Here is a 27,426-nt window from a genome sequence, read left to right on the forward strand (position 1 = left end):
ATATATTTGTTATTCTGCTAAATGTTTTGTTCGTTTGGTTGCATGCTTGATAAATATATCTGGAATCATCAATATGCAACCTCTACTTTGTAACTTTTCATATTGATGTCAAATCGACTACTACTAAACCAGACATGTGCCTCATCAATCAATATTCCTCTGTGGAACTTCTAACGAATTGGTACATGTTGGAATATGCGTGTACGAGTAGTGAAACCTGACGTGAAGTTTGTTTCTTTGTAATGCTTGTTATGTGTAGTGCTGCCATCTGCAATCATTTTTTTAAACTGTGTTTTTTCTCAACTCATAGTGAGGGAAGTATAATGAATGAATAATTGCAACGTTGTGGGCCTGTTGCTTTCTCCTGCTACACTTTTTAACGGGGAGATTGGCTTTCATTTGTGCCTCAAAGTTGGGAACTGCAGAAAACCAACTTCAGCCGACTACCACTGCAGCAACAGAGGGGTTTGAACCTGGATCCTTGCGATTTGAGTCCGTCATTATGACCACTCGACCGCCACAGCTGCTGGTGTCAAATCTGCAAGGCAAGGACATAGCAGTTCGTTGATTAGTAGGAATAAGTGACACGTTGTAGGAGTGATATAGTGTTAGGCAATACAATATTTCTCAACCTTTTGACTCATGGAGCCCTCTTGGAATCTATTTCTATGGCGGAGCAAGCCTCTATTTATAATTTTATTTTCTCTGCAGAGGCCGTGGAGGGTGTAGGAAGTACATGCAGAGCCCTTAGCATTCTGTGAAACACCAGCAAGTTGGGGACTGCTGATGTAATGTACCCGATATGCACAGCAAAAATATTGTCCAGCAGCACAAAGGTTGAATAACTATGGGTTTGACATTAGAGAAGAAAATTCCCTTGAATTGTAATGATTTGGTTAATCCCTTCACTGTTTTCTTTTGAAGGATGAGTTAACTGAAGCATCTTCATTTACTGTTAACATCCCGAGCTATTAAGAAGAATCACATTTATACATTGTTCAATTTGTAGCAAAAATCTAAGTACGGGAGCAAGAAAAACATCCTGGACAGATCAAGAATACTATTCCCCAATGTTTTAGTGATAGCTTTTTGGCATAAGTTGGTAGATTTCGGCATTTAAGATTTAGTACTTACCACCAATTATGGATCTATAGCTGAGAGATAGTTAAAAATTAGAATCATAAAGCTTCTTTATCTATGCAGTAGGACTTCTCGTACTTGAAAAGAAAAAGTGATCAACCCATTTAGAATAACATTTTTAAATATGTCCGTAGAGCTATAAAACACCAAAAATAAGACTACAAAACTAGTGAAGACCTTTTAGCCTTTAAAGAAATTTCCAATTTGTTGTATTTAGAAAATTGTGAAAAAACCGACCCAGAAAATTACCACACAAAAAAACTTTTTCTGTGGTCATAACTTTCTTGTGTCTCATATATCTCAGAAAATTCATGTATGAGAAATTATTTTGGTGGTTCGGATATGGGAGAGGTTCTCTACTGTGTTAATAAGATTTTCGAAAGTCTCATGAATCAGTGTGAAATTTTAAGGGGCATGATGATGTAACAAAAATTTAATTTTGAAGTGATTTCAAAGTGTTTCACATTCACAAAGGGAATTGATAAGTCTAATGTTTCTTCCTCAGAACGAAGATGGAACAGATATAAAACTGGACTTTGCGTTTGATTCCAGTCTAGAGCAATTGACTGAAGAGAAAAATGCTAGCTCCAGTGGCTCGGAATGTATCTCGGGCAAGACTATCGAGATGGGAAATGGGTCCATTGAATTGACACAAAGTCGAACTACCACTGTGGGAGTCCAGTCTCCTATTTCGCCATCTGCTGATGAACTTAATCTGAAGATAGCATCTGTCAAAAAGGTGTGTGTTTTCTTTTGGCGTGTGTACAGGTACCATAGGGGGCCGTTCAAGTATTATGTAAGCACCAACAGAGGGAAGGGTTTTCAACTTTGTTTTACTTTTAATGAAGAGGGGAGTGGCTTGAGAGCGAATTATATAAGCAATTTGGCATGAAAAATGGAAATAAATTCAAATTGGAATTGCAAAAAAATCCATTTTAATAAGGATAAAAATTCTGGTTGCAGCTCTAAGTTACAAAGTGGGGGGGAAAAAAGTGATAATCGCTCTGTAGAGAAAAGGGGAAGTGAAACATTTAAAACCGTATAATAGACAAATTGCACTCGCACCCTACCTGTTCTTTCACTTTTATAAGAAAGATAACACCACATGTGGAACAAGTAAAAAATCGCTATCCAGGTATACCAAAAACCTAGAGGGGGGAGTACAGCTTTGCAACAAAGCTTCACGATCAGGAGAGAGGAAAGAAAACAAGTTTGAATTTATTCCACTGGCCTTTTTGGCGCAATATTATATCCTTGATCGTAAAGTGGTTGAAGAAATCCCAATTTTAAATTGCCCTTTTCCCCCCAATTCTGTAATGGCCAACCATATTTATATGGTTGACCTCAAATCAACCATATGAATATTTTACTGTTTTTAGGAATAGCGAGTAATTGTAAAAATCTATAGATTATGGTATATCATTTTGTGCTCACCATTGAAAACATAAGCTAAGGACAGTATTAGTAATTTAGTATTGTGAGAAAAATGTCACCATTTTGAATAAAATCATACTAATAACTTGCTCGCACAGACATGCTTGTCCCAGCAATGCAATGAGCCAGATTATTTTCCTGGTGTGCTTCTAACAGGGGAAGAAAATAAGGTCTGGGGGCTCGCACATCCTATTTTTGGGGTAGCACAGCAGGGGTATGTCCAGATTCTTTTTGTAGGTTTCTGTTTTTGAGGTCCTGTTTTTGTAAAAACATTTCCTTATTTTTGTGAAAAATAAGCAATTTTGTGGGAAGCAAAGTAATCTAGTTAATCTGTCACAAATCAAATAAAACTTCAAATTTACTGTTTAATTCATTTTTATTATGTCTGTTTTTCAAGTCCAGAATTTTGTGAAGGGTCTGAAAACAGACCCAAATTTTCGCTTGACAGACCCTTGTATAGCGTAAATTTTCCAAAGAAATCTTCAGTTACTAATTATAATTTCTGTAAAGTTAATTTTTCTTCAATTTCTTAATTCAAATCTCTTTGGGAGCCATAGAGCACCTTATATCCCACCCCGTGTGTTTCTGTAGGGAAGGGGGGCAGCCAAAACCTTAGTTGAGACCAGTACCAGTCTAGTTCCAGCTTATTGAATTTTGTTGACATAATGCTTGAACGATCCCTGAACCAAACATTTTAATTCTGAATACAAAGGTTTATTTCTTAATGGAAGATGTAAAAAAAAAAGTAAAATCAATGTGATGGAGTAAATCCATTAATTGCATTAATTCACTTCAGTAGAATCTTGTGTAAATTTCATCCCAATAAGAGAAAAATACATTTCATGCCGACCTTTTATTAAATAGAAAACCTGCATCTAGAGTTCGAAGCTGAAAATCATGCCACTTTTTTAAATTGCAGTTGTATTGGCTTGTATTAGTTACATGTTAACAAAGATTACGGCTTGTATAAACCATGATCTTATTTCATATTCATTATTACATAATTCTAACTAAAAGATGGAGGTTAGTCATCAGATCATTTTTTTCCTATTCCGTGAAAATTCTATCAGCTTAACTATTTCCCGATCATTCTGGGTCTTGTTGAAAAAAGAAAATCTGTAGTTCTAGTATCAAAGAGTTTGAAAACAATCTTGTTTTCTACATCAGAATGCATTGATGTGTGCTGAGATTTTTCAGAAAAAGTTTTGTTTGAATGCTTTGCTGAAAAGGATTTGCAAGCCAGTGATGAGCATAATCTGTCAATCCGATGATTGCTACTGATTCAAATGATATCTGAGGCATGTGTAATTTTTTATGTTAGTAGGTATGTGCTAGAGCTTTTTGAAATACCAAGCTGATCTTTGTGATCTCCCAAAGTGTGACGTCAGTATTATTTCTATAGCCAATCACTGTTTTCTATCCTGTTTTTTTTTTTAATGATTTCGAAACATCACTTGAGGGGGGGGGGTAAGTCTTTTTTAGTTGAAAGATAGATGGATGGGTGACAATGAGTCAGCTTTCCTCTTTTGGTGCCTTGGTATGTGCTACTTGTTGATGAATTGACATTCTATTAAACATCATTTGAGTTCTGCTGGAGCATAATAAATACCTGCAAAGTCTCTGATTTTTTTTTTACTCCTCCCAGACTCCAGAATTTTGACTGATTGCCAAAAATCCCTACTTGTGGGGTAAAAATAATTTCCAAAGAATTTACAATAAAATAGACTTTTGTCCTTCTCTTCCCTCTCACATTTTCATGGGGGGGGGGGGGGCAATTTACCAAACAGCCAGTCAGTTTGGCCTCTCTACATTTGAATTGGTAAAATAGCTTGTATGATCGTGTATTTGATATGACCATCCATCCTATTAACTCCATGTCATGTTTATTTTTTGGCATAATTAGATGTTAGTGTAATAGTGACAAGTTATTTGACATTTGTTTTGGCAATGGCTAGAGCAATTTCACATTTTCGAATTGTATTCCTTTGCCTTCTGGTTGTGTAGTTCCTGAAAGATAGTATCTCAGAGGAAGCCTATTCAACTTGGCCTGAATTTAAAGCAGACATAACACAATTTTGCTGCAATTCCTCAAGAAGCCCTTTCTATTACTGTTGAACATGCTATGGCATGCTTTCAACATGTGATGAATGCACATTGAAAAAATTCATTTTTGAAAGAAGTTTTAAGTTTTTACAATTTGTTTCTTGTTTTTAATGCACTACTTTTTCACCAAAAAGTCTAAATATGAATTTTTTTATAACTGACAGATCCTGTAATCCATATAGTGTATGTGCCAAGGCAGGGCTTGACAAATCCCGGGCACTGGATTGGCACGATGACTAAAAAATTGTTGTTGGCCTCCAAAATCAAATTTAGTAATCATATATAGAAAATTTTAAAGGCTACACAAAATTTTCAGACTTGATCAATGTGTATACTAACATTAAAAAGGGTTCACAAGCCCTAAAAAAGAAAAAATATATGTTTTGGATTATTTTTTCTGAATTTTTTTTCTTTGGGGCTCTTAAAAGATTTAGCTGGGGCCTTAACTGTTTTTCAATCCTGGTGAACAAAATACGTCGACCAGAACAGCCTTTACATAGGTCTGAGGAGGATCAATTTAATTATACCCACTAACCACCCAGTATTAGAAAAATATTTTTTAAAGTTTATAATTTTCTTTCAATTTCTCGGGGAGAACTGCAGATGATATGCTGCAGTCTTTAATCTGCACTAACAGATTCAGGTTTTTTTTTTAATATAATCTATTGATTTATAGATGCAGGAAATAGTATTCTTGATATTTGTGGTGAGAATTAGCAGCTGCAAGCACATGGAGCTCAAAAACTCTTCTTCCCTGTCAAACTAATTTGTTTGTGTGGGCCAAGATTTTTTAACAAAATGTTTAACATTTTTTCATTAGAAATGATCTGCAAGCTGGTGATGAACATAATCTGTCAGTCAAATGATTGCTACTGATTTGAATAATATCCTGAGGCAGACATAATATTTTTAAAATATAAGGTCCCGTTCATTCACATTTTGTGATAATTTCGTGAGGATTTGGGAAGTGGTCATCTATTTCTGCTGTGAATTCAGGAAATTAATTTGGTTCTTATGTCTTTATCACAGGTATGGGAGAACGCCCCACCCATGCCAACAGTCATGGAGCATACAACTGCTGCAAACGCTTCCGAAGACAACTCGTGTCCAACGTCATACAACTCTTTTTCTGGAAGCGCAGATCCGAATTCCAGTACATTTTGTACCTCAGTTGAAAGTAGTGGTGCTAGCAATGGGCAACCACGGAAAGATATGGTTGTTGATGCTTCCGATATGAATTTCAGGTGAGTGAAGCCATTTTTTTTACCTTGTAAATTGTTGATTTCATAGGAACCACACAGGGGAGAACAAGAAATCGTTTCTTGAAATATTAGGTGAAAAACAGGGTTGGGTTTTTGACGTCAAAAACAGGTTTAAACCATCAAAAACCTAAATGCTTTTGATAATGTTTTGAACACGATAGGTATATAACATAATGAAAAACTTACTTTTTTATATATTACATTGTTTTATTTTTAAACATTAATTTATTACAATAATTAAAACAAAATAATTGATTTGCAATTTTGAATTTTTCAACAAAAAGTCTAGAACATATAAAATATAGTTTTGTGGTTCATTTTATCTAAGCTACTGATTACCTGTGTTCAATTTGATAAGTGGAATAGAGCTGCTTATTCAAAATATGTATGATGGGGGCATCACAGAGTTACGTTTTAGACTTCAGAAACTAAATCTGTATTAAAACAGTAAAAAACTTATTGTCAATGTTGTCAAATAGTTTTTTTAACCTGATAGATATGCTAAATAAAAAAAACTTATGTAGATTAAAGGGTTTTATATTCAGAATTATAATTACTGAGAATCTATGGTGATACTTCAAATTTTCTGATCTGCCCAAAATTTTATTCCATGTAAAAATTCTCACACAGAATCTGTTAATACACTAATTAAACACATTTATTTTTATCTAAAAATTTCTTAGAGATCAGTGTGTATAAATTCACAGAGTTTTAAAGAGTATTTTCAATCAAAGCAGAGCTGGATAGGACTTCATAGCTGCCAAGTCTCCCGAATTTTTTGGGAATCTCCCGAATTTTAGCTTCATCGCTCGACCTCCCAAAAAGTTCTTAAATCTCCCGAATTTTTACAAAAATCACAAAAATCCCTAATTGTCCCTAAAAATTTCCTACTTCATTAAAAAAATCCCCGCTTATGAAAACAATCCCTAAGGAATTTCTTGTGGGGCATGAAACCTCTTTTTTTTTCCCTTTTGAAATGACGTCACACGTCGTAAATGGGGAAATTCCCTTTTTAAGGAAGTTTTACAAACCCTCTGATGGTAACAAGAAAGTTGTTTGTCTTATCGTGCAGGGAAATGGCTTAGCAGCCAATAGTCCTGGATAATAATTGAAGATTCTAGTGACGCGCATATGGTTAAAATTTCTTTTGTTGAAGTTACGTACGTGCGATATAACATAGCATGAATAATGATAAGCAAAAACATATTTAATCAATTTTAAAGATACTTATTCCGATGCATTTCCTTTCATCAAACGTTCCAGAAGAGGGCCGACTTTTTGTACAAGTTGTGCTACGGACATAAACATCGGTCATGGAAAGACTGCCATCATCACTCGTGAAATGAAAAAAAAAACATCGAGCAAGTGTCACAAAAAGTCAGTGTTCTTCAAAAATTGGCGCTTTTTTCCTTCATCTTCCGATGATTTTGGGGTCATTTGCACATAATGTTTGTTCACATCGTTTCTGATTGAACACAATATTTATTTTTACATCATTGAAGTTTTGGCCTCCAATTTCACTTGTTTTTTGCGTAGGAATTTTATTCCCAAGGGTTTAACTTCCATGTGTGTAAAATCCCTATTTTAATTTGACTTCAGTAGGGATTTTATTCCCTACGCTTTAACTTTTATGTTTGGAAAAATCCCTATTTTATTTATTAGGGAGTGGTTTTAGCATAAAATACGGGTTTGCGCGAAAATCTCCCGAATTTTCATTTTCAAAAGTTGGCAGCTATGGGACTTATACCCAAAGCATTTGTTTTGCACATTTAAAATTAAATACAGCTTCAACTGGAAAACCATTGCATTATAAATGCTAGTAAATATACCATATCATAGTGCAGAAGTAAGAATAACTAAGTTTGACTAAGGATAAGTAACAGGAGTTTTTTTAAGCTTCATGTACAAGCTAGCACATTGTGAAATTAAATGACATTTTAGTTCTACAATTTTGTATTTTGATTGCTAGATATAATGTTACGCACGATAAGAGTAACTCAGTGATTATCTACATAATTTAATAACAGAAATCAACATTACATATATGATGTAATAAACTTTTTAAACACACATCTGTTGTAAAAAGAGTACAGCAGATGGTTTATATCAAAGCACATATATAAGCAGTTGAATAAATTTTGGAAGGTGAAAAATCATCTTGAATCAAAGAATGTCAAATCATTCCATAGTTTGTCCTTCAGTGTTTATGCTATGCTTCATTCAAATTTCATATTCAAATTGTATATATTATAAGAAAAAATATATATATTATGCAAAATAATTCTGTAGAGAGAGTAGAAAATTATTTTAGAATCATATTAAATATTTATTGTTTGTGTAACGTGTAACATAATCACTTTAAACATTACATGCAATTAACATGTGCATTTCCATCATTTGTCCTGTTTCTCTTTCCCCCCCCCCCCCCCCCAGGATTCGACGCCCAGGCTTCCGACAACGTATAAAATAGGGTCAAACTATGTAAATTACTGCTCATCCGCAGCACAAAGAAAAAACCTTTCAATTGTTGTTCCCAGCTATGTTTTTAAGAAAAGAAATTGATTCCTTTGATTTACACATTCCTTATGTTCATTATCTTAAATTACGCTGATTTTCCCTGACTAGCTGTATTTGACGAAAAAACATCCATGTATCCTTTCGTGTTATCGCACTGGAAAAACAGCAATGACAAATCTATCTTCACCATCAGGAGTTGCTGGTAAATTCAGGGTGTCTGTGATCATGTAAAAGTGATGAAATCCCAGAAAAGTAACGAAATGGTGAAAAGGGTCATGAAATAAGTTAAAAATAAGGAGTGAAAGCAGATGTACTCAAATTGATTTTTTTGTGAAAATAGAATCATTCTATCAAATTTCTAATAGTTTAATTATTATTCTATAGTTTACATTAAAAATAATTTAAAAATTAAAATTTAGAATAATTTTAACTTTTTTCTAATTTAAAATTACTATTAAATTTTTAATAAATATTCTAAGAATTACCCAGCAAAAAGAAGTTATCTAAAAGTATGTTGAAACAAACTGAGGTAATGATCAAGAGCGAAAAAGAAACATTTTGAATACGAAATGGGTAAATTCTGGTTAAAAGAAGCAAGATCAAAAATGCTTGAAACTAAAAGACAAAAGCACAACTTACACTTGCATCAGCGGCAAAATCAAAAAATAATTACTTTTTTAATGTAATTTTTAATAGTGTTTAAAGTCTCTTCTGTAGTGATTTTTTTTTTTAAATTAGTTATTACCAAGTTTACAAGGCAAATCAAATCAAGGATTTGTGTGTGTGGAAAATTATTGTGTACTATAAATAAACAATAATTTCTTTGGCTATGTTTATCACATATTACCTATCGGGTATAATACATATATCTAAGTTCATGATTATATTTTCTGTTTCAGTTTCTTGTAATATTTTAATATGTGAATCTCGCGCCTAAATGCTTACATTAAAAAAGTAGTCAGAAGAATTATATAAAAAAGTGTTTGTGATTCCAAGAAATTATTTATCACATTTTTGCTCCAAAAAAAAAAAAAATCTTTAAAAAATACTTCGAAACATACACATTCTGAACACTGTAGCATTTTGGAACGCATAAACTAACCTTAAAATAAAATTTTAGCCTGAACACGACACATTTTCCCCTTAAAAACGGGGGGAATGAGTATCTACCCAGGGAGCAAATTTGACAACCCTGGCATATCTATTCTATAATATAAAATCACAAACAAACTCGAAAAGGGCCTGTTGCTAAGCAACCGAGTGACGGAAGTGGGTGAAATTTTTGAGTGACGGAAATCTGTTACGGAAGTGGGTTCCATTCATATATCGATATTGGGTCGATATTCACATATCGGGACCCATTTGACCCATCGGGACCATGTTATGTGCATGTACCAAGAGGCTCCTACATCCTACAGCAGAGCCCTTAGGCTGGAATTTAGATTTCGAGCCCCCAAACCAGCTTTTCAGGGGCCCCTCTGTGATTAATTTATAGTGTGAAAAATCAAAAAGTGATAAGAATCGTTGTGGCCCCTGTCAGCCCTTCCTTTGTGGGGGGGGGGGTCCATGTCGAGAGGTATATATATGTATAATATACACACAAACAGCAGTGCTCCCAACACAGGGTCGGGGTACCCGGGGAAGATTTCACGTATAAGTAAAAAGTTTTCATTTCCAGGGGCCCTTGATGGATCTCATTGTTTTCTTGCTGCTTTAACGTTGAAAAATTTCGATAGCGGAAGCAAAAGATATATCCAGTCTGGGGCCCCACCAAAAGTATGCGAATTGGTGTCCCGGGTAATTGGTTGGGGGGTCCTGGATTTTATTCGTTGGTAAAACGGATACAAATGAAAATTTTTCATAGCACTCGCACCGGGGGATGACCGACAAGCTTCCAAGTCGGGGGGCCCATGTTTACAGGTTTTATTTTGGGGCCCTGGACGAATCTCATTTTTTTCTGTTGTAGAATTCGCAACAGCGGATGCCCGAGATAAAGCCAGTCTGGGGCCCCACCAAAAGTATGCGAATTGGTGTCCCGGGTAATTGGTTGGGGGCCCTGGATTTTATTCGTTGGTAAAACGAATACAAATGGAAATTTTTCATGGCACTCGCTCCGGGGGATGACCGACAAGCTTCCAAGTCGGGGACCCCATGTTTACAGGTTTCATTTTGGGGGCCCTGGATTTTATTCGTTGGTAAAACGAATACAAATGAAAATTTTTCATGGCATTCGCTCCGGGGGATGACCGACAAGCTTCCAAGTCAGGGGCCCTATGTTTACAGGTTTCATTTTGGGGCCCTGGATTTTATTCCTTGGTAAAACGAATACAAATGAAAATTTTTCATGGCACTCGCTCCGGTGGATGACCGACAAGCTTCCAAGTCGGGGGGGCCCCCCCATGTTTACAGGTTTGATTTTGGGGGCCCTGGATGAATCTCATTCTTTTCTGTTGTAGAATTTGCCACAGCCGAAACCCGAGATATAGCCAGTCTGGGGCCCCACTAAAAATCTGCGTATTGTGTCCCCGCTACTGGATGTGGGGCCCTGGATTTTATTCGTTCTAAACTTGATAAAAATGAAAAATTCTCACAGGGGGGTGTCCGACAAGCTTGCAGGTCAGGGCTTCATGGAAATGTTGGCATGTTGTAATTCGGTGCCCCTGAATGTATCTCATTGATTTTTGTGGTTTAACATTGTAAAATTTGCAACACATCGGTAGCCCAAGATATATCCAGTGTGGGGCCCCACTGAAATTCAGCGAATTGCATCTGGGGACCCCCATGGGGAAGTTTTCTGGGGATACTTGATGAATCTCATTTGTTTTTTGTTGCTTTATTATTATTTTCATTAAAATTCGCTTCTTCAGTAGGCTGGTGCTTTCACACGTCCCTTTCCCCTTTTCCATAGCACGCTGATGAAGTGGGACGAAATAAACAAGATATGTCCGGGAGAGAAGTGGGGGGTGTTGGCCGCCAAAGGCGGCAGGGGGGCAGAGCCCCCCTAGTATGCATATAAAAACTGTATTTTTATTTACTGTCAAAATTTTTAAGTGTTAAAAAACTGATAAATGCGGCTGCAAAAATCAAATTTCTATTTTACAACCCCCTGCTGTGTCCTTGCTATGTGTAAGCCACATTTAATTTCCATTCAAGGATAAGAAAAAACTTTTGAATACAACTAAATTTAGTGTGTATGAATTTTCAAACATGTTAAGAAATTTAGCAACGCTGCCCATTAGACATTATCCTGGGGGGGGGGAAAGTTTAAGCTTAAGAAATGTTTATAAAAATTCATCAGAATTCGTGTAAGACAAATTATGAAAAGTTATTGAATAGCTGTGTCTTTGAATTAGTTGCAAGAACTAAAAGTCCTTTATCACTTCATTTTTCAAGGTAATCGATTTTCAGTTACCATTTATATCTGAGAATTTGATATGTCTGGTTAGTATTTATTCGGCATAGGTTGGAATTTTATAATTATGAGGTTTCAGTGATATTCATAATTTTGTTTTTATTATTTTCAGAGCCAATAACTCCCCTTTGCCCATGTGCAGTAGCTCACTTGTATCCAAGTCTGTTGATCATAGCATTTGCACATTCAAGTCCCAGGTCCAACAGGTGGCCCAGCATGCACCCGTTGCTACTCCTGTAGCATGTCCGGGTGGTGGACCGGTTAGCCCACCTCTTGCTGCGAGTGGGCTGGACACGGCAGCTATTGCTGGTATCCGTACCATTGCTGGACTTGCTGGTTCTGTTCCGATGGCTGGTATCCCTGCTATACCGAGTCCCCCAACTGTTCTCTTCAATTCCTCACAGCAGGTATTTAAATTTTATACTCTTTCTTGGTAAGAATGTAATAGGCCTAGTCTGTATATATTTTTTACCTATGATTTTTCGTCAAAGTAGACACTGCTCATTGAAATCTCACTTAATTTTCTCACCCTCTCTAAGCACCGACCAAACTTATGTTTGACTAATCAGAATTTTTTTTTGTATTTTTTTTTTCCCTCCCAAGTTTTTTTTCTGTGCGCATTCTAAATTCAAGGTTGAGCAAGACATCCCCATAACTTATCGTTATCAGTGTGCAGTTTATGTGGGAGTTCAGTGCTCCATCTCTTGCTGATAGTCAGCTTCTATACTCAGTTGATGTCCTCATTGAACTGCAGTAGTATCTGTGATTCATGTATGTGTGGTATTGTGGTTGCAACAGACTTCTGGTGGTGGAGATGGCAAAAAATGTGCCTTCAGTTGATGAAATTCACAATTTCTCTCATCAGAGAGACTTGTAAAGGCAGCTACACACACCTCTGCTGTGGCATGGTCACAGTCAGCAGTAGACTTACATCACGAAAAACTGGATTAGAACCACACTCTCATCACAGTGCCATTCAGCACATATGCTCCAGAGCAGGCCCGTCATTTGGGGCGGGGGGCCGTTTGCCCCCCCCCCCCCCCCCGGCTTTTCAAAATGCACTGCAAATGGTATATATACATATATACCTACCTTTAGTACATGCCCTTTGTTCTCCCCCCCCCCCCCCCCGGAAAAAGTTGAAATGATGGTCCTGCTCCTGAGAAGTACTTTGTCTTCATACAGCTTAATTGATAGAATACTTGTCTGGTATACAAGAGACCAGCGTTCGAGTCCCCTGTGAGTGCAGTGATTAATTTTTCTTTCAAAAATATTGGTATTGCTACGATATAGCTAGTTTCTCCGTACATCTTTATAGTCTCATTTCCATCTTGGTTTGTTTTAGATGCATTTATTAATCAGTAATTGATATCGAAAACCCAAGAATCTCCCAATGCGATTACAATAAGAACGTGTACTGTATTTTTTACATTTGTATCCTTATATGAGATATTGATCTATGAAATGTTCGAAACGTATGATCACTAAGCTTTTCTCGGATGTTTATATCTTAATTTGAGTAAATGTAAATCATTTGATGGTTCAACAATTTTTTTTTTTTTTTTTTTTGTCAAGATTGCCCAAACTGGAATGTATCCACCCTTGCAAATTGATGGGCGCCAAAGCCAAGCAGCCGCAGTTGCTGCAGCCATGGTGCAGTTCTCCCAGTCTCCTCACGGCTATGCTCCTCTGAGTACTTATGGTCTGTCGCACCAACCCAATCCAAATGCCCAGTTATCCAATGCTTATGGACAACAAAGTCTCTTCGTGCAACCACACACTGCTCATCAGGGACAAGACATTTACTCCTCCAATCAATATAGGGTTGCTCCTCCATATCCTCAAAGTCAACATGTCTCATCCAGTCAGGTATAGTAATTTACAATTATTTTTTTTTTTTCGAACTCATTTATTAAGATGCAATTTCACAAGACAACATTTTTTCTGTATTTTTAAATGAAAACAATTCCTATATACAGTATCCACTGCTTATAAGGATCACTTGTTATAAAAATTGAATGGGAAAAACAAAAACTGAACATTATTTTAACGTAGGAAAATCATCAATTATAAGAAAAAAAAAATATTTTTTTCCTCCAAAAAACTGCCACGATTTATCTCAGTAGTGGGAACTTGTAAAATATTCTTGTTATTAACAAGATTATTTTAGAATACCACTATTTATTTTTCACTTTTAATTTGTAATAATTAGAGCCTGGAGGTTTAGGCAATAAAAATGGTCAAAATAGGCAGGCAAAAAGGCATTAAAAATGGTCGAAATAGGCAGGCAAAAAGGCATTAAAAATACCTAAAATAGGCAGGCAAAAAGGCATTAAAAATACCTAAAATAGGCAGGCAAAAAGGCATTAAAAATACCTAAAATAGGCACTGAAAAGACATTTTGTTTCTTAATTCCAAAAATATGAATAACTAGCTGGGTGTACAAATAGCGAGTCCAAAAACTAGCTGAAAAATCTATTACACTTATTCTGTCTATTGTTTTAATTACAGTGTATAATAACTGCATTATTCTCCAAGTTATAAATTGATTTCAAGTCCAAAATAAAATGTTACTAGACCCTCAGGATTTGGCGAATTCCAGGCGCCATTACCAGACGCAGACTAGGTAGAGATTATGATCTGTGTGAGGCTCTCTCGAGTTGTGAACGATTCTTGCTTATTTGTTGTATCATTTTGAATAATCACTCATTTCTATAGTTGAAACATGGCTATCTTATTCTATTTTTGTAAAAAAAAATTATATTGCCACAATCATGAGGCTTTGCATAACCGTATCTGTCACACACCCCTACAGTTGCTCTGGCTTAGAGCCAGAAATTGCCAAAAGTGAGGTATTAAACAAATTTGGGATTACACAAAGTTCGTTATTGACGAGTTTTTAAGAGCAGATGAATCTAAGAGGAATTCTAGTTGAAAGAGGAAAATAATCCGATGTGGTGTGACTTGAACATCTGTAAAAGAAGAGATTCTGAGAAGAAGCTCACACTGATACAGAGGCAGCTCTTGCATCGTTCGAAAAAAGGAAGATATATATATAAGTATATATATGTTTTACTGACCTGTGGCCCCTACTAAAAGAAAAGACCACATTTGACATGTTTATTATTAGGCATATGTTTTTAACACAAAACATTCAACGTATAAAATCATATCAAGGAAAAATAAATTGGTAATAATTAACGTATTTTTGTTCATATATTTAATTATGTAAAATTTCAACCAAATTTCTTAAACATACAGAATTAGTTTTTAAAGCACTTACATTATTAAAAATAGACGTGCTTGTAAATTATGTTTAATTTTGCATAATAGTACCATCTTCCAAGCCAGTGCAGTTGTAACAAAGTTCATGTATAATGAACAATTCCACTTTTTTTTACACTTCATTATAAGCAGGTCCGACTGTAGGTGCAACAGAAAAAAAATCTCTGGAAAAAATAGAATCAAAATGGTTAAACCAGATTCCTATAAGCAGCGGCTACTGTAATTTGGTGTGCTGAACTCAAATCTGACCATAAAAATAGCTAGATTGGCTCTGGTTTTATTTGTAATTGTGTATTAAACCCCCCCCCCCCCCAAACTGTCAGGGAGTCTGTGGAGTAATTGGCAGGGGTATATTTATACGTCTTTGCTCTTTGTGATAGAAAAGGGGTGGCACTGAGGAACAGATCATGTAAGATTTTGTTGCAGGTTAAGGGGTTTATAGTATTACAATATAAATACACATTGAAAAACACTGGAGAAAATAATAAATATGCACAAAAACAAAACATTTATAGACAACACAAATATATAAAAAAACAAAATTATAGAAATGTAACAAATGCAAAAACAAATATATATTACAGTACTAAAGTTTGTTCATTTGTAAAATGGTAATATCTCCAATGAAAAGGCCGATTGAACTTATTCATTGTGTATTTCCACGTGTTAGAATTTCTTCTCAGCACACTCATCATCTACAGACACAGCTCATAAAGCACTTTTCCATACTTTGCATGGTAATGTCTACAAAAAAAGCTGATGGAAATTTTCATGACTATATTCATACACTTCAGGCCAAAACCATTCAGAATTATGTATTTTCGTGTCAGATGCACTTTCATTGTTGCCCAGTGTTATTAATCTGAAAGCTGAATCATATTTTTGACAATTTTATTATTTGAATATTAAATTGCCTTAATTTAAGTATGTTTTGATAGTTAATATGCATGTCATGTTTTTTGATAGGTTTTGAATGCTCAGCAAAACTTGGCAAACTCTCATATTCTCAGCTCCCAGCTGGTTCAGACCAGGCCAGCTGCTGGACCTTCACCTGCCACACCTCACATTCAAGGCATCCATGGCCTTCCTGCTGCCCAAACATCCTATTTCTCATCCTCTGCAGCTGCAAATTTCTTTCATCAGCCATCTGCTACACCTGCATCCGCAATGCAACAGCAGCAGCAACAAGCTCAGTTTGCATCTCATCAGAACTATGGATCACAATCTGCTCTGAGCGTGTTGCCACAGGCTGCTGCTGCAGTCGCCCCAAACTTCAGAAATTACGGAGCTCACCAATTCAAGGCAGCCAGTGCTGTCCTGAACAATATTATTCCTGAAACCACAACGTCGGTGAGAGCAACTTCTCGATCTCCAACTGCTGAATCTTTAACTGGCCGGAACACATTCGCTGTATGCACCACTACAACCACGACAACTATCAACTCTGGATCCGTCATGACAGTGCCACAGGTACCTGGTGCAGGTGCTGTTGGCCTTGTCAGCCAGTCTCAGAGCAATGTGTCCGCATCTCGTTTGGCAACAGCCACAGCTGCTAACAAGCTAGCTCAGTATTCTTTACCTCAGACCCAGCAGCAACAGCAGCAGCATTATTACCAGTTTGGCCAGCAGAAATTCAGCCACGGTCAATCGGGTACCGTTAGGCATCCTCAAGTTGTATTTCAGAATATGGTGCGAAATACTCAACATCCGCAGGCTACTCAACTCGCTGGAGCTGGAATGGCTGCTAATACAGTTCATTACCCGACTCCTATCCAGAGACCGAACATACTGGCAAATAATACACAGCAGTCGCAAGCTCCTCAGCAAGTCTTCAAGGTTGGTGGAAGTGCAGCTGCTAATGCTGCTGCCAAAGTACAACAAGGAACCAACAACAATAACATAGCAGTAAGTGTTTAATATATATATATGTATGTATAATTTACCCATGTATTAAAATTTTAATAAACACTGGGACCCAGGTTATTGGCAAAATCTGGTTCCGTTTTGAGTGAAAGTGGGTCCCTCTCAAGAAAATAATTAAGTTGTGTCCTCTTTCCTCCTCCCCATATCCCCCCCCCCCACATTTACAGGTACCCTGTGAATCAAATAATTATAAAAACATGTTTAAGCCAAAGATTCGCTAGCAATAACAAAAGTTTCATTTTATCATTATAACTATGTTCAGTTGCATTTGTTGGCAAATATTCTGCTGGCAGAGAAAAAGTTGAGAGATATGTAACAAATTTATTTAAGACATAGTTAAGCTAAGTCCATTATAGAGTATACATTATAGTATTTGCAGGGCATCCTTTTTTTCAGAGCACCAGGGGCTGTACTATCTCTTCATGCTTATGAGGAATCCGATCTGTATCCGCGCCGATTATGACAATATAAGCATGAAAGGGAAATTTCTGTACTATATAGCGGCATTCTCCCTCTGAAAACAAGCATCGCATTTCTCCGAATATTCGGATGACGATAAGGGTAGGGGAGACCCACTTCTCGAGCATCAGATGATCGTGACACCTTGTTACAACAACTCTCGCTACTACGATAATTCCCTCTACAGCTATATTTATTCGAGATTTTTTTTTCACACTATATTTCTTGATATAATTATATTATCTTAAAATTATGTACATATATATATATAAAATAAATGAAGCAAAGTAATAATCACCCACGTCCATCCAAATAGGCAATGGAGTACAACAATACATTTTTATTCCAATGTGATTTTGGTAGTTCCTTTGGTTAAGTACAGCTTAAAGAACTTCAATAAATTAATTAAAATGCTGAAATTACTCTTCACACTTATACTCCCTTTATTTTCCATCCTCCCAATAAAAAAAATAAATAAACCTAGCCGATAGCCCCTAACAGCTTCCATTTTTGACGTTAAAGAATGTGGAAAGAAAACAAATGTTCTGCACGTGCATTAAAAATGAATTGCGTTGCCACCGTCGCTGAACAAAAAATTCAGTAAATGTATAGTAGTTGTATATCCCAAGCTTAATTTTCATTGGTCGGTGGTCGATCGGCCAAATGGAAAAATCACTTTTTCCTGTGTAGAAAGTGATTTCTTTGATTTTCCCTCTGTTACACGTTACGTGACATTAAGAAGTGAGTCTAAAAATAATTCCTTGGTATCGTTTTTCGGATTATTATTAATGTCATGCTTATGAACCGATGCTTATAATTCGATTCGGATGAGAATAAGCATGAGCAGGTAGTGCAGCCCCTGTAAATGCAGCCTTTATCTCGCCAACCGTCCATCGTAGAGGTATAATACAAATTTAAAAAATAATTTTAGAAAATTACCCTGTACCAGTCTTGAAAGATTACCGTGTGACAAAATAAAAATCTAAATCTTTATATGGTACCCTTGTCCTCTACTTCTAATTAGAACGCTGTTGCCCTGAACTGAACAAAAAAAAAAAAAAAAATTTTTTTTAGGGTGTCACCTATGGGTCTTTTTAAAAAAAAAAAAAAAAAAATCAAATTTACCAATTTGCTTTATTTTCCTCGAGCGGCCACAGGGAGCTTTAGAAGTTCACGCCATGGACTAAGGGTTCCACAGAGCTCCGGTTGAGAATTGTTTTATGCAATCCCAAAAATCCTGTTTCCCTTTTATTTGCAATTAGTGTTTTGTTTTTGGTGTAAAATATTTAATCCAAATGATCGTTACAATTTTTTCAAGTTTGGGAATCGGCAAATATGGATATATCAATTTCTTTGAATGCTTCTCCCATTTACAAATTTCCAATTCTAAATGAGAAAACTAATTGAAGTTTATAAAAATGAGCATTGATGGTGTCAAACTTTTTCTATTGAAGGACGATTGATTGAGATCACATATTTAGGTCTCACTGTACTATTACAACGAGTGTTATTGAAAATGTTGGTATGGAAATTACTAATGCTTGCATTTTATCTTTGCCCAGGCACAGGGAGGAAAACTGACTTCAGCACAACAAGCTAAGTTGCGTGCAGAGGCTGTACAACACACCAGCATGTTCTTTGCGCAGTCTAAAGCGGGCAAGAACGAAGATGGCATCAACATGATGCTCACCCAGGAAAAGATGTCTACTTCGAATCCCTCGAAGATGCCTATTCACGTCCCCGACGAGAAACAGGAAAACCAGGATATGGTGCAGAATGTCGATGCGAGCAAGCAGCCTTCTGACAGCAGCGAGGCTGGAGGTCAGGCTGACAGATCTTCTGCTCCTTCCGGCAAAGAGTGATTAGAGATGATGACAGTTGTGAATTTTTTTTTAAAAAAAGTGTAAAGAGAGGGGGACTGATATGCGTAGCAACCTAAAAGAGAAGTTTATACTTGATCGATAACTACAAAATATGGGGGTCTTTGCTAAAAAATATCTTATGTACCAGGTGTAATCGTGCGCACTTGTAATAAGTGCTGCTGCTTATTAATGATATCTTAAAACCAGTCATTATAATTATATATATGTATAAACATGAGTGTGTGTGGCAAATACGAGGGGCCGTTTTGTGGGATGACAGTTGTTAGCTAACGGATTTCCCCCCTTGATTGCGATTTTTCTTTATTATTCAAATGACAGTGATGCTGACGTTGTGTAATGATTTTTTTCTAAACACCCCCCCCCCCCCTTTCGCATATCTGTGTAGCGATAATCGCCGAACTCTTAGACTCACGAAATGGGATGTTTCTTTAAAAAAAAGTTTCGTAATAATTTTTGGAAGGACGTTTATGGGTTTGAATTGGAATATTATTTTTTATTATTAACTATGTTTGCTACTTATCTAGTTCGGGTGGCTCATGTGCCTAATCTTGTATTGGAAATGGTGACTTAGTTTTATTTTTCTGTCGTTTTTTGGCTGTTGCTGTGTTCCAGTCAAATTTTTTTTTTTTGTCCCAGTTATGAAGAGGTCGAACGTTTTTTTTTTCTCGAGTCGGAATTCAAGTTTGAAAAAATGTAACGTGCATCTCTCACACACACACGAGCTCTACAGAATCGGATATGTCTAGATCTATATATATACTATTATACATAGGCTTATATATATTGTGTTGTGTACGAACTTTTCATTAATCGGTGTGGGAATTCAGTTTAGTTCTCATGAGAGGGATTTATATTGAAAATGACCATGGGAAATCACTGTTGGATGGCGGGGAAAGTTGGAAGTCGCTGACTGGTTTTTTTTTTTTTTTGGATTGTACAACAGCGGACCAAAATGGCGAACAAAAAAAAAGGGAAAAAACCTCTCGTACATAAACTTGTATAGAAAAGTTTCTTCTCTTGTGTTTTTTTTCTTTCCTTGATGGATAATCGATTTTCATATTGTTTTGTAAAATTTATTTTTTTCGCTCTTTAATTTTCCTTTATATGTGTGTAATTTATGTAAGTTTTTTTCCCCTTAATTTCTCATCGAGATGGCTCGCTAGAGAGCCGAAAACTAATCGGCGGAGGAATGCATAATATACTATATAGACATATACATTGTAAGATTTTTCTTTTTCTCTATCTCTTCCTTTGATAAGCTGACTTTTTCCCGAGGAAGAGTCGTTCATCATTTTTTTTTATTGTATGTTTTATCGGAAGATAATCGGTGAGAAATTGAGCTTTGTACATTTACCATCCTCGTCGTCGTCAATAATAATTTCTTCCCCCTCCCTTGAATGTGGTTTTTTTTGTATCGCTTCTTAGATTTAGATAAAAGAGTGTATTTCGAAGAATGCCATTTCTTTTTTTAATTGTTGTACTTTGTTAATATTTTTCGAACGGGGGAAAAATGGCCAGAAGCATTATAGATGGTGCTTTAGTGCGGTGTGGTTGTCCTGCACCATGTGCGTGCGTACGTTGTGGTAGATTGTGTAATTCTCTTTTTTCGATATAATAAATATTGATGAAATATGACAAAATACAAAAATCTGAACTGATTCGATGAATAGAAAAGAAAAAAAACTGCAAAATCTCTACAGAGTTTAAAAATATGAATGAACGCTGTTTGTATGTAATAAATGAGAAAAAAAAATAATCTGGTTTACAATCGCTTTTTTTTTTTTTTTGTCAATCTTCCGTTTTTTTTCGTTTTGAGGTACTTGCTTTTAATATTTAAAGGCCTGTGCTATGTTTTTCTATATATGTATGTAATGATGTGAATCCAAATGAATGGATATTAATATAACTTATTAAAAAATGGTTTCGAAAAAAATAAATTGAACAACATAATGCAATTTCTTTTTTTGTTCTCCTTCCCCCCCCTTTTCCTTACCTCTTCCTTTTTCCCACCTGACGACTGTTGTATGTAGTTGACTATATATTTTTCTTTTTTGCTGCAATAAAGCACTGTATAAAATGTATTTTAATTTCTGATCTGTTAGTATTATTCATGGGATGATATTTCCGAAGATGTTTTTTGGGGGGGGACAGCTTGTTTTTTTTTATATTTGGTGTTCGCTAGGGATCGGTGTTCAGCCAATACAGTTGTGTCTCGCTTCACACTATTAATTGGTTCAGCAAAATGAAGCAAGTTGAATTTAACAGGAAAGATACTTCTGATCAATACGAGTGCGCATGAATGTTTTCTTTCCTCAAGAGCCTGGTTATGATAAAGGTTGATTACTTATTTTTATCGAAGATTCGGCTGACAAGCACAATTTTTTGTCTCCTTATAGAGAAACCTTTTTTTTTGCAAAGCCAGAGACACATATTTCTCTCAAATATAAGTATCACTGGAACTGGTTTTTTTTTTTTTTCGATTAAATTTCTCATGACATTGTTGGTGTTACCAAACGTTGTTCATCAGTGCGATCTGGTGGTTGAAATTTGTCTACATGAAATCCAACACATTTCAATATCAAAAAATATTCATCTATGTTATGCATCTTGAGTTTTCAAGCCCATCTCCAGAATGAGAGTTGAAATCCGAGCCGGGAATTTAGAAGGTTGGAATTTTTCCTAAAATCAACTTTTAAAAATTGTGTTATAACAAAACCTTTTGTAAAGCGAGGGATACCTATACACATCAAAATTTCATTAACATATATTAATATGAAGGCCACTGAAAAAAGTTGTTCATAAAAATGTATAGGTGTGAAATATACTGGGTGCGTAGCAAACGTGTGGTATGACATTTTATGGGTAAACAGTGATCTAGAGGTAGACTTCCAATTAGGGGAAAGTAACTAAATGTGTAGTACTCTGATGTCTTGTTTTAAGAGGTTGGGGAGCTAAACCAGTGTGCGCCCCTGAAACCCAATTACACAAAGTTGTTGCTCTATCTCTCCTGGCGCCAATGAAAAACATTCCATGTCTCGAAGTGCAACATTCACTAAGATATTTGAAACACTGCGGAAGAACCATTTTACTCGAATTTAACGCTATCTCTCTCTCTTTCCTCCCCCCCCCCCCCCCGAATTTCCTTCGTTTTTCCAATTGGAATATCTCAATGAACATTGCACTTAGAAACATGGGATTTTTTTGTTGTTGGTGACATTAGGAGAGATGGGGCAGCAACTTTCTAATTGGGTGTCGGGGCATATGGGGAACTGCATTAAATTTATTTTAATAGAAATACAACCCCTTTTGAAACACATCCGAGTATTACGTAAGCAGATTTTCAGCCATTTTGGAACCCCCCCACAAACAAAATTTCATCAGCAGCTTAGAATATTTCATACCTTCAAAAAGGGGTGGGTGATGACGTAAGCAACCTTCAAACCCCCCCCCCCCACTTGTCAGCAAATCCTAACCCCCTCCTCCCCTCGATGCTGAATGGCCCCTGGGTTATTTCGATACTTTCCCAAATTGGAAATCTAGCATCAACGGTTCCCCAGTAAAATGCCATATCCCGTTTGCTATGCACCCTGTACATATTACTTTACCTAAAATTTAGTTTTTTTTTAAAAATAATTTCTTTACTCACAAGAAAACTTTTTCATATACAAAATTACCCCTTATAATAAACTGAAGAGCCAAAAAAAACTGGTACAGGCATGCGTGTGCAAATAGAGATATGGAACCAATCAGAGTACGGCGCTGCGGTCGGCAACGCCTATATAACACAACAAGTGTCTGGCATAGTTGTTAGATCTGTTACTGCTGCTACAATGGCAGGTTATCGAGATTTAAGTGAGTTTGAACGTGGTGTTATAGTCGGCGCACGAGAGATGGGACATAGCATCTCCGAGGTAGCGATGAAATTTGGATTTTCACGTACGACCATTTCACGAGTGTACCGTGAATATCGGGAATCCGGTAAAAAATTAAATCTACGACATCGCTGCGGCCGGAAAAAGATCATGCAAGAACGGGACTGACGAGAATCATTAAACGTGACAGACGTGCAACCCTTCCGCAAATTGCTGTGCAGATTTCAATGCTGGGCCATCAACAAGTGTCAGCGTGCGAACCATTCAACGAAACATCATCGATATGGGCTTTCGGAGCCGAAGGCCCACTCGTGTACCCTTGATGACTGCACGACACAAAGCTTTACGCCTCGCCTGGGCCCGACAACACCGACATTGGACTGTTGAGGACTGGAAACACGTTGCCTGGTTTGACGAGTCTCGGTTCCAATTGCTTCGAGCTGATGGACGTGTACGGGTATGGAGACAACCTCATGAATCCATGGACCCTACATGTCAACAGGGGACTGTTCAAGCTGGTGGAGGCTCTGTGATGGTATGGGGCGTGATATGGGACCCCTGATACGTCTAGATACGACTCTGACAAGTACGTAAGCATCCTGTCTGATCACCTGCACCCATTCATGTCCATTGTGCATTCCGACGGACTTGGACAATTTCAGCAGGACAATGCGACACCCCACACGTCCAGAATTGCTACAAAGTGGCTCCAGGAACACTCTTCTGACTTGGGACACTTCCGCTGGCCACCTAAATCCCCAGACATGAACATTATTGAACATATCTGGGATGCCTTGCAACGTGCTGTTCAGAAGAGATCTCCACCCCCCTCTTACTCTTACGTATTTATTGACAGCCCTACAGGATTCATGGTGTCAATTACCTCCAGCACTACTTCAGACATTAGTCGAGTCCATGCCACGTCGTGTTGCGGCACTTCTGCGGACTCGCGGGGGCCCTACACGATATTAGGCAGGTCAACCAGTTTTTTTGGCTCATCAGTGTATATATAAAATTTTTGAGTGAAAAAATGCTTAGCCCAATAGTAAAGTTGTTACTCGTGGCTCCATGACCCAATTCATGGTTCACAACACGCATCATCTCCGGTTCCTTAGAATACTTTAGTGCAGTGGTTCTCTCAATCTTTTTTGACTCGCGGAGCCCTTACTAGCATGTAATTGCTATAGCAGAGGCCCCGTAGCTTATTTTTTATTACTGATTCATTTTTATTGTTTAAAAAAAATTATTTTTTGCAAATTTTTAGAGTTTTTTTTTTTCTCGAGTGCACCTCGGAGCACCGGTTGAGAACCGCTGCTTTAATGGATACTTTCACTTATATGAAGGCTTATTCAAAGCATAAATAAGCAAGTCGATATCTCCCGCTCGCCGCAAAGCCTCTGATAAAGGAGTCGCGACACATACTTTGAGAAATACTATTTTTACAGCATGGGTCACAAAATGTAACAATCCATAATTTTTGAATTTTTTTTACTACAATGATTATTTTATAACTAACCAAAAACCATGTGTTGAACTATGCATACGCCATTTAAAAATTTTATCTCGGAAGAAAAAATTATAATCCTTTCTGGATGATTGAGCCCAAGTGCTACTCCACGAACCATCCTTGGATGATGGGAGCACCTCATAGAAATAGAAGGCATCCGCAAACCCCGTGACGTCAGCAAGTAGTCCATTTTTCCTCAGAATATTCGGGGTAGAACCAGCACCTCCTAGAGATAGGCCTCTGCACTGTTTGCCATAAACGTCATTCAGACTACCTAGCAAGTTTTCCACATTTTGAAACACAGCATCCTATTTCGTTTCTTCTTATTTTGGCGTGGAATCTTCCTGATTGGCTCACAAATACCGCATAGTGATTGGATGTGGGGCATAGAAATCGCCAATTCTGAACTCGATAATTTCTTTTCCTCACATTGATGATACTGGCACGAGCAGGGAATGTTTCCCCCTGAAAATTCTGAGGGTAAAATGGACTACTTAGTTACGTCACAAGCAGAGTGCAGAAGTCTTCTATCTCTAGGAGGTGCTGGTAGAACCCCTATATACGGCGTATATATGAAGGCGTCGTAATTCGGGGGGAAAAAATTCCCTGTGCGTGTTCGTGCCAGTCGTCGTTGTGCGGAAAACAAATGATCGGGCTCAGAACTGGCGATTTCTATATGCCCCACATTCAATCACCAGGCGGTATTTGTGAGCCAAGTAGGAAGATTACGCCGAAATAGGTTCGTTTACTGTGGTTCAAATGATGAAACAATCGTTCAAATGAAATAATTGATGCTGTGGTTCAAAATGTCCAAATTTGCTATGTAGTCTTAATGACGTTACAGATGAATTTGGCAACCCGTGCGGAGACCTATCCCTAGGAGGTGCTGAGTACGCCCAGTTAGGCGCACCTAGATAGCTTTGTACAAGCTTAGTTATATAGCTGTTCTAATTGATTTGCTTCTAAAATAACTTCCGACACCCAGAACTAATTTATGAACCTCTTGACTTTATGCATTTTGTACTAGTGATTATTTTTCATAATGTTAGGGCCACACTCGTGTCCAACCTGGCTCAATAGTCATTTGCAAATATTTGCTTCTAATGAAGTCAATAGGCTATCTGGATATTATGTATTATGCCAAGGTGAACTTCGGGGGAAAAAAATGTGTTGCTCTCTCCACCGGGAATCGAACCCAGGACCTTTTGCATATCAGGCAAGCTCACTGACCATTATACCACAGAGAGCGTTTCTTTTCCGGTCCGGGGTTTAATTTACAGTGAGAAAAGATTTTTCCGAAGTTTTCGCCTTGGCATAATATCCAGATAGCCTACTGATTTCATGCATATTGGCCGAGCAAGAAATCATTCATCTCTGCTTCTAACGTTTGCCTTCCCTTTGCTATAGCTTCATTGTACAATGAAGCACCAGCGTACTTTACCGCAAACCAACTCTGTTGGTCATATCGCCATACGCTCATTTTCAACCAGTGGTGTTTGTTTGGGAAATGAATGTGCCATGTATCGGTGGTCTCAGTAGGTGAAGAAATTTTGCTTTGTGTTCTTTTTTACCGGATTCAACCCCCACATGTACCTTGTCTGTAACCTTCATAGTTGAAGCATCTTATCGTCCTCGAGCACGTTACCACTGTGCTCAGGGCCGGATTAAGATGTTTGAAGGCCCTAAGCACTTAAATGATTTTGGTGCCCCTCATACGTATATTTTACACAATGTTGTATCTATCAATGGAAAAAAAATTATTGAATGAAACTTCGTATTTCAGAAGTAACTAAGACCAGTCGTGGATCCCTGCTAAAATCCGGATAATATGGTAAAATTTGTCCTGTCCCGTAAAATACGGGACAATCCTACAGTCGTACACAATTAGCCACCCCTCCTGACTCATTGCTGTGGATCCGTGATTGTGTCTAAGGTTGGATATATGATCTGGATATTTCTGAGCACTCTATTTATCTAAATAAGCTTTCTCCTACTTTTTCTAGCTCAAAGTCTTTGATCACATCTTTAAAACTAATGCTACTTACCACATTTGTGTCTATACTTAGCAGAGATATGAGCCATCATATATTTTTACATACTTTAATCGAGGAAATGTGCCCTCAATGAAAAAAGCTTTTTCCACATTATTTGCTTCTTAACTCAAAGCATCTTAAATTTTCCTTTCAATGTTTTGATTCTGGCTTTGAAATTGCAATGTTAAATTTTATTGGGTTTTTCAATCCCCAAATTCAGCGCTTGATCTCTCTATAATTTTCTTGATTAAAAATTCTTATGAAAAATTTGTTAAAAGATTAATTTTTAAAATTATGCAAAATAGAGAGACATGCATGTCAATTTTAACTTTTTTTTTTTTTTTGAATTGCCAAAATGCACGTTTTCGAACTTTTTTTCCATTTTTTTTTTTTTTAGATAGACCATGGATTTACTATATAGGGTGGCCTCTGTTAATTCGCCCTTCATCTCATGAACTATTTGTCGTAGAGGTATGATTCCAATTTGAAAAATGTGTCCAGAAACTACTCTGTTTCAGTTTTGAGAATGAAAATACAGTATGCTACAAAATAAAAAAAAAATTGATTTTACATGGACAACCTGTCCTAAAAAACTC

At 36.9% G+C, this 27,426-nt stretch overlaps 1 protein-coding gene across 10 annotated transcripts in view; it reads left to right on the top strand.

Moving 5' to 3' along the window:
• LOC149084054 (uncharacterized) overlaps positions 1 to 21,499 on the top strand; it is a 59,036-nt gene extending 37,537 nt beyond the window's left edge. For 8 of the 10 annotated variants that reach the window (XM_089234402.1, XM_089234407.1, XM_089234410.1 and 5 more), the window contains 6 exons: positions 1,646 to 1,879; positions 5,707 to 5,921; positions 11,981 to 12,275; positions 13,444 to 13,737; positions 16,120 to 17,058; positions 19,098 to 21,499. In XM_089234402.1, the coding sequence (XP_089090528.1) occupies positions 1,646 to 1,879; positions 5,707 to 5,921; positions 11,981 to 12,275; positions 13,444 to 13,737; positions 16,120 to 17,058; positions 19,098 to 19,397 (2,277 nt within the window). In that variant the 3' untranslated portion in view covers positions 19,398 to 21,499. The remainder of the gene's footprint in view (positions 1 to 1,645; positions 1,880 to 5,706; positions 5,922 to 11,980; positions 12,276 to 13,443; positions 13,738 to 16,119; positions 17,059 to 19,097) is intronic. The other 2 variants (XM_089234409.1, XM_089234412.1) reach the window with 1 other exon arrangement.
• The last annotated feature ends 5,927 nt before the right edge of the window (positions 21,500 to 27,426 follow it).

This window comes from Pholcus phalangioides, unplaced genomic scaffold (genome assembly GCF_987345545.1).
Source record: "Pholcus phalangioides strain wild (caught in Gottingen) unplaced genomic scaffold, Ppha-v1.0 ptg000008l_1, whole genome shotgun sequence".
In the NCBI taxonomy this organism is placed as follows: domain Eukaryota; kingdom Metazoa; phylum Arthropoda; class Arachnida; order Araneae; family Pholcidae; genus Pholcus; species Pholcus phalangioides.